The following is an 8,710-nucleotide window of genomic DNA, read 5'->3' as shown; positions in this document are numbered from 1 at the left end:
TTTCCCTCTACCTCTGTCTTCGCGTCTGCCTCTCTGCCTCTACCTCTACGTGCCAGCCATGAATCCTTGCCAGGGCTACGGGGCTACGGCGCGCCGCCCCCTTAATGGGGCTTCGCGGGCTTTTTCCATTCACCGTGCAGCCATCTCTTGGTGGGAATACGAATGAAATGGCCCGTCACAGTGCCGTACAAGTTTCCCCGGTTTCTCTCCCCGATCGACGATTCCCTTACAACCCTTCGAACCACTCTACGAACCTTCGACCTTTCGAAAGAAAGAAGCTCCAATTAATCTTCCTTGCGCGGTTCCTCGGTGGGGCGTGCCAACAGGATGATTCTTATCGAAGAATATTCGATTTAGCGAACAAGAAAAAAGTCGAAACTATGTTACACATTTTATTGGAAAGTATACAATTTTACAGCATTAAGCTCACTTTACAAAAAAATTATTTTGAAATGTTTCCGTCGCTTTCATCTAGAAAATCAGAGCCATTAAAATCACAACTGTTTGCTTCGTTCGTAAAACGATGACAATTGATATACGTTGAATCAAAAAACCAAAATAACAGTGTTTTTAAAAAAATTACACTGCCGTTTGAATTTTATAATTAAAATAATACTGCTCGGAAGTCGGGTGCCCTTTGTAATCAACAAAATTCACATCCTCTATCGAGTTTATCGAATATTAAAATACCAGAAACAAAAATATTTGCAGTTTGTTAAATTGTTGTTAATCGACGATGATCTAAAGCGCAATTCGATCATAATCTTTCAATCTGTCGAACTCCGCGAGCAATCCCATCGGTCGTAAGAATTCGCAGACAACTATTTAAGGTTTTTTTCGTGGAACGATTCTTTTTTTTCTTTATTGGAAACACCTGTCAGGAAGGAAATCATCGCGCAGGACTGGTCTCCGAAGTATACCTACGTCGCATTGTGTTTCACAGACAGGACTCACGACGTATCGTATGACAGGAAAATGTCAGGGAGGAACCTGATATACGACAAGGGGATGATTCGTTATTATGTGAAGTTTCACGGTAAATCTACTCCCCGGCCCCATACAAAATTCTCGTTCGGTTTAATCACGCCCATCGCCGTTCCTACAGGAGAATTAAGGAGCACTTAAGCTGCCGGGGTTGATCGAACAAAGTCGATTATTCTATAAAAGAATTCTTTTAATTCGGATTATATAACTTAATTACATTCACCGAGACTAATGTATAATTTACAAAAATATACAATGTTTCGTTCTATATACAATAATTACAGCGGGAAACAGGAACTTTTATCAACGATACAATTATTTACAAGGACGGACCTAGCAATCCTCGGTCACGTCGACTCGACGAACACCGATCTCAATGATTTTTCTTGTACATTGAGCAGCAAAAAACGTTGTTGCGAGGCATAATCTTTCGATTGGTAAAACGAGCGATTCCCCCAATGGTGGATTCTGGTTCGCACCGCCAATCGGAAGCCTCCAGCGATATCTTCTTCGCTCTGTAGCGTACCAGTGTTGGTCAAAATTTATTCACAGATTACGACTAACTTCCATTTATGTTTTCTCATGCATCGGAAATCGCGAATGAAAGCTACTTTGGAATTAGGAAAACTTTGCGAGCAAAATTTAGCCAACTCTGCGTATTTGTCGTGCGTCGCGTCGAGGAACGTATTAATACGTGACTCTAGATTACGGTGTACTGGCCGCCGATCGGCGGATACGCGTTTTGCGCGGGCACCGATGGCAGCGAGTTCTCCTTGTTGGACTCCTTCTTGATCGCGGAACTTTTTCTCTTCTGGTTCTCGTGGGTTTTCACGTGTTTGGTCAGATGATCGCTCCTCATGAACCGTTTGCCGCACGCGGGACAGGCGAATCTCTTCTCGCCGGTGTGCGTTCGCAGATGACGTTGCAACTCGTCGCTCCTGGTGAACCTTTTGCCGCAGAACAGCCAGTGGCAGACGAAGGGTCGTTCGCCGGTGTGCGATCTCAGATGCGCCTTTAGATGAGAGGTTTTGCCGTACACTTTGCCGCAACCAGGCACGTGGCATATATGCTGTCTCTTCCCGTCGACGCCCAAGTGAACGCCGTTGTCCGTTTGGCAGTTTGGACATCGACATCTCGTGCACTTCCTGCCGGATTTACCGGGTTCCTCCGCGACCAGAAGATGATGGTCTGCCGGTGGCGTAAGCGGCCATTGGTAAGAATGGTCCTGAGGACTCGGTGGAAGCTCGGCGGGACTCGGCGGCAAGGAATAGTGCTGAATCGCCGAGATGGTCGTGAATTGGGTTTGGGCGAGATGAGTTTGCGTCGCCCACGAGGTTGTGCTGGTTGGCACAGTCGGCATCGTGTAGGCCGGCGGCGTCAGCGGCTCGGTAATTTGACTGTGACTGGTCGATCCGGGATACCAGTAACTCGACTGGCTGGCTTGCAGATGATGACTGCTTAACGTCGGATTGTAAGGCTGATAGTGAATACCCGGACCTCCGTAATCCATCGCGGCGGACTGATGCATCGGCATCGAGAGGCCGGACATCGGCGTCATGCCTGGCATCGGCGACATCGTCGGCATGCACATCTGTAATTACGAATAAAGTTATTTTCAAATCGGTTACAAGCTCTATTACCGAGCGTATCGCGGGTTATTTCTTGTTTCTCCAAGAATCTTTAAAAGTTAACGGTAAGTATCGCAAGATCGAATCACTTTTCAACAGCCACGATCGATTTCACCGAAACGACCCGTGTTTACGCGAAATAGATTATTAACGGACCTGTTGATACTGCATTACTTGTGCCATCACTTCACTTCCTGGTTCACAATCGTCTCTTCGGGCACTAGTTATTATTCCTCTTCTGTGCACGGTCGTTCGGCGCGTGTGCGCGAGAACGGAATAAGAAACAAAGTATGTAATCCTGTAATCTTGATCACTTGGTATCGCGGTGTGCGACGAGCAACAGAGACGAAAACGAAAACGAAAACAGGACTGAAGAGAACCGTGCGCGGATCGGAGCGTGCGCGGCTCCGAGCGTTCGCCAGATAATTGCTGGTTGCCGACCGTGTCGCCTCGGTTTTAATAACCGAGTGGACAAGGAACCGACGAAGAAGGGAGGAGGCTGAATGCTCTGCCGGGTTCCTCTATGGAGGAGGGGATAGACCCCAGTGAATCCTGCGGGCTGGTGCGCATGCGCCCTCCCCTCCATCGGCTCATAAATCAACCCTGCGTTCCGAGGATAGAGGATCGAGGCTACGCACCTTCTGTGGTCGTCCCTGGGGGCTGCCTCATGCCGGCGAGGAAAGCCTTCGGCGATCCTACGGTACTCTCATCGCAGCATCTACACTCCGCGACAATGCTATAAGACGCTAGATAAAACCGTATAAATCTTTGGCGTAAGATAGAATTTTATTTACCCGTGCGCAAGTGTGTTATTTCTTGCTTCAGGGGACATCTGTCGATGTACCGTTGTTACTTATTAATAGACTGCGGATATTTATGCATTTATGGGAAATTTTCATTCTTAAAAAACTACAGAATGCACTTAACGCTAGAACTACCGTAATTTTGACCACTTCGGTAGTTTTAGTGTTAGTATGCAAAAATATAAAAAATACTTAAAGATACGAATTATTATATTTAGGGGTTACGATAGCCCTTTGCAAAGCTCCCATTTCATTAATTCTATTAATAAAAATACGAATTTGCATAAAGATCTGCAGTCTGCTCTTATTAACAATGTTACGTTTGAGAATTCGAATGTTGCACGAATCATTCATTAATATAAGTCATTAACATTTTATTAGGGCAAAATCGCGATATCTATTAATCTATGTAAAAATTGTTAGAAACTGGAGAAACTGGTATTATAGAGCCTAGATATTGACACTTTGCTCCTAAAATAAATTTGTCTGAAACTTGGAATCTATTAATCTAAGCGTTAACGTTCGTTACAAATATGTGTTTGTGTTTACTGTAAAGTAAGTGTACGAGTTATAAACAACTTTTTGTACGCTATTTAACCTGTTATAATATGTATATATGGACAGATTCTGTGTGATTAGCTGCGTATTCCATCATATTTTACATTTATTCCTATGGTTTATTAACGATGTGTATTGCCTCCTTTGTTTTTTATAACTTCTAACATTCTTCGCGGAATAGATTCTTCCATTTTTCTTCAACACATATGTTTAACTCCTGTACACTATTAAACTGCTATTCTTCTCTAGTAAGTATTCCCCAACAGTTTTAGAAAAATATCCATTTCTTTCCTTTAAAAATGAGTTTTTACTGCGTTTACAATATGTACGGTCGACAATCCCAGAATAATAATAAACGTATATTATCTGCACATTTTCATATCTTTTAAAACATGCTGTTCAGGCTATCTTTCACGATTCAAGCATACTGTATAATATTTATGTTTTTCTTGCAAACGTAGAATAGTTTAAAAAAACATTCCCCGAATTGGTCCACGACCTCGCCGTTAATATCGGCATCTTTTTTTTCAAAAAGAATCGAGCCGTGTGAGCGGCGATCGAGCCTCCAGGTGAAATTATTGCTCCACGATTCGACCGCCCAAGATTCGAGAAGCTGTCGACTCGGTAGGCAATAATTATCGGTAGAAACGTCATAAAGGCAGGAGGAATGAACTTAATCGCTCGAGTTTAATTAGTGGATAAGGCATTTGGGTTTAATTAGCGGTCCTGGGAGCCGGTGACGCTTCGCTTCGAAATATTGACGTTAGCATGTGTTGCTCTTATATACGCTCTGTCATAATTGCGCGACAGCGAATTGTCGTGTGCGTGGGAGTTGTGTTTTACCTTGCACGAAACGATTACGATTAATGTGATCCACTCTTACTGACTTTACACTACGATCAATTTACTGGCAATTGAAAAGACAATATCGAAAAATGGCTACTGTTGGTGCTATAGTAAAGAAACAAAAAAATAATAGTTATATGATCGAAACACGACAGAAAAGTTGTAATAAATTACACGTGAATACGTATTTTTGTTTTCTTCGAATTAGGTACGGTTCTGTTCCCGAAATGTGCAGAAAATTGTTCTGAAAATCTGTGAAAGATTATTTACCTAACAAAATTAAGGAGTAATGAAACTATTGTTACAGGGGAATAATAATTAATACAGCGTTATTTTCAAATATTATAAAATACAATAAATAGAAGTTTTCTATTCGATATTCTTTAACACGGACATACAACGTTTGTGCTGACAAAGTAACGAGTTTGTTTATTAAATTTGTAGAATACACGACATTTATACAGTATACAAAAGGATAAAGTGCTGTTCGAAAGACGTAAAAAGATAAATTTAACAAAAACTGGGTATACAATGTACGTGTTGTATGCCATTGACGTTTACGATGTTCACTAGCGAGGAAGCTGTCGTAAAAGTAAAAAATTCAGCAAATCCTCGGACCCGGTGCAGTAAATGATGCTCGGTGGTGGGTGAAAGGAGTAGAATTTTCACGGTATTTAGAGGTCCTTTGACGATCGCTGACGGAGGCTGGCCCAGATTTGCAAAGACGTATCAAAGCGTGGAAAGGCCCGCGACGGTTCCCCGGGTACACGGAAGCACGTGATAACGGGCACCAGTTTCCCAAGGTTCTCGGTCCGCTTTGTGGCGTACGTCGAACCATAAATCCATGAAAGATCCTGGTCCATGCTGGTAGGATGCATTCACGAGACGTCCCACCGACTGGGGCCCACCGAGAGCTGCACAGCCAGCACAAAGTCTCGGTTTAAGGTGGCTGTAAAGCGATCATTGGCAGGACGAGGTGACGACACTTTCGCGCTACCGATCCATACCAGATAGGCACCATTATTGCGCCTTGCTGGGCGCACAATACGCCGCCAGCAGTCCTCTGCAGGTACCTACAAAGGCAAAACTACCGCTGCAGAAACGGGGACAAATCGTTGCACTTGGCACGCGAAAGATAACTTTCCCAAAGGATGATGGCTTCTGGGTCTGGTGCTACGGACGATAATATTAGTAATCTCTTCGACGTTCACCGAGCTTCTATCGCGCGATCTCTTCCAATCTTGTTTATTCAGCCACGGAAGGACCATTTTCTTGCCTCGATAATCTTGGCAGTTGACGAAGGTCGTCGTTATCTACCAGTGCCTGCCATTCAACGAGGATTCGAACTGGATGCGAAAATAATAAAGTCGCATCATTGCTTTTGTGCATCGTTCGTACAATTTTCAGAAACGCGTCGCGATAACACCGTTATAGCGACGTTAAACGCTTCTGCCACGCGCTAGTCGCATACCGGAAAGAGATTATCAGCTTCCGGCGTGCACGATTTATCATTTGACGTTACGTTCGCGCGGAGAGAAAACAACAGAGATAGCCAGACCGGACCATTGATCTTCCAGAATAATTTCCAAAGACCGCAAGACTCTCAGGGGGTTTTCTGTTGTTTGTCAAATTCATCGAAGGCATCGTACGGACAGGAGCACCGAAAACCATGGAAATTGGTCGGTGCTGGGTGACACATGTCCGAGCGAGTGCCAGCCACATTGCAACTGCAGCAGCATCGTCGTAAATCTTAGGACGGTGTAGCGGTCGAAGGGTGAAAAGGTGGGTGCACGCCCAGAGCAACCCTTCACTTTCCTCTGTTCGAGCTGACCATTGTCCCCTAATAAGCCGCTTAACGTCTCGGCTAGAGGTAAATTGCTTCTCCGGTAAACAGCACTCCCACGCGGACGATCGAATCCCCCGAGGATCGACATTTTTCCGGAAACTTGTTCCACTCTATACCACAGTTATTCTTTATTAACGCGAAACCCACGATTCCGTTGATCGTTTCGAAGTTACGATTCTGTGCGTGTCACGGGTCGTTTGAACGAAGAACTTGTACCCAAACACAAATTGTATAGCATTTGGTTAGGTTCGAACGAGTCTTTTAGAGTTTGAGATACAGAAACATCAATCATCGTACGGATGTAATTGCAATATCGTATTAAACTTTTTTGTACATACGTATTCAAAACGATGTTTTACTAGTCTTAAATAGTCCTTGCACAATCAGAAAATGAGATTTTTGTTTGAAAAGCACGTTTGGTTATTCAGGAAAATAAGATGTCTCGACACGTTTGAGAACAAAATTTATCAAACCCTTACAAACAAAAGCTGATGCGTGCTCGCGTCTATTCTTTAATATTACAATATTAAATTATGGAAAAGCAGAGGTATGTTTAGCCACCTCTCCCCTATTAATCACAACATGCTTAAAACTGCTAGGATCGTGGCAGGGCTTCCGTTTGAAAAGTTATGCTAACAAAACTTACGTAACCCGATGTTATCGATTATCAACGCCAATGGACCACCGCTGGAACGGTGGCTTTGTAAACGATGTGTAATAAATGAATATCGAACGTCGCTATGAGCTATGGAGAGGCTCCTTATACGCTGGCGAGACCGTTTTCTCTCGGACCAGTGATTAATGACGAAGTACGGTCTGCCGTCCATTTGTTTAAACCCGAACAGGTCAGAACAACGAAGCAGCTTGCTAATCGGACGGTAGAACGTTATTAGTATCAACCCGGTAGATGGTATATATAGTTTTGTGAGTAGAGTTAATTTCGTAATTAACCTTCCAAGAAAGGTACGGTTAGTCGGAAAATGAAAATTAAGGTCAACAGGTAGATTGTTACCCTTTATTCCGGAGTGTATAAATATTAACGGCGGCTCTTTCCCAAATATTTTGCCAGTCAGGTATCTGTAAGCTCGAGACTGCTTACCGTGTAACTGGTCTGTTTGCGTACAAGATAACCAGCGATCTATGGTAAACGATGTTTACGCCCTTGTAATCCTAACCCGATTAGCAGCGACGTGCGAGTTAGCAGATCAGATCCAAGTAATCTTGTTCCGTAGCGGGGTACGCGATTCGATCGGTCCCAAATCAGCTTTCTTTCCTTACAGAAGAGTATTGGAGAGACCACGTTACGCCGATCATCGTGTGAAAACTGCAAAGTCTCGGTCCATTAGCTCCGAAGACTAGTTCTATTGTTGGGTCCATTGTTAAGGAACGTGGCCCTGTCTCTCTTTCTCTCGTTTCACCCTCATCCTGTCATCCATCTCGTTTTTTTTTCTTCATCCCTTCTCGTTCGACGTCTCTTCTCCTACGTTTTCTTCCAGATCCGAGCATAAGTTAGAAAACACGTCGAGACTAGTGACCTGCTGATCCCGATGATGCTCCCTCCGACCAGGTAAATCGCGTATAAAATTGACCCGTAACAAAGAAGGAAAGGTTCGACGCTTAATGATGTCTCGACGAACGGACCATCGTCAGGGAAATGCCTTCGATATTTGACGAAACCGAGGTAAGAATTCCTGGAAACAGTCGAGGGCGAGATTGAAAAATCGAACCAAAGGAATAGAGTATCAGAAACGTTAATAAACATCGTCTTGGCGAGAATAGTTGTTCGTCACGATTGTTAGAGACGCGAGACGATTCTCAAAGCGACCTGCAGACCGACCACCGATTTCCAGCAAACTATAAAAGTTGGTGAGTTACGATAAACTCTAGGAAAGCGTTCCTTTTTTCGAGAATATTAGTTCTCGTAGGCGATAGCTCATGTTTATGCGCGCACGAACCCACGGCTCTTTCACAAAAGACCGCCGAAAGACTGTTATAGCCCGAAAGAAATATGTTACGAGACTTCCCATGTCCACTTTCTATAAAAT

The 8,710-nt window shown here is 43.8% G+C and overlaps 1 protein-coding gene across 1 annotated transcript; it reads right to left on the bottom strand.

Moving 5' to 3' along the window:
• Positions 1 to 1,274: 1,274 nt before the first annotated feature.
• On the bottom strand, positions 1,275 to 3,049 carry LOC143346414 (uncharacterized). Its single transcript, XM_076774484.1, has 2 exons — positions 2,769 to 3,049; positions 1,275 to 2,575 (listed from the first exon to the last, which is right to left on the bottom strand). The coding sequence occupies exons 1-2, from the start codon at positions 2,793 to 2,795 to the stop codon at positions 1,685 to 1,687; spliced, it is 918 nt and encodes a 305-aa protein (XP_076630599.1). The 5' UTR covers positions 2,796 to 3,049; the 3' UTR covers positions 1,275 to 1,684.
• Between the last annotated feature and the right edge of the window lie 5,661 nt (positions 3,050 to 8,710).

The sequence above is a fragment of the Colletes latitarsis genome, chromosome 10 (assembly GCF_051014445.1).
Source record: "Colletes latitarsis isolate SP2378_abdomen chromosome 10, iyColLati1, whole genome shotgun sequence".
Classification (NCBI taxonomy): domain Eukaryota; kingdom Metazoa; phylum Arthropoda; class Insecta; order Hymenoptera; family Colletidae; genus Colletes; species Colletes latitarsis.
Note: the sequence above shows the minus strand (reverse complement) of the source record. Positions and strands in the feature narration are given on the sequence as shown.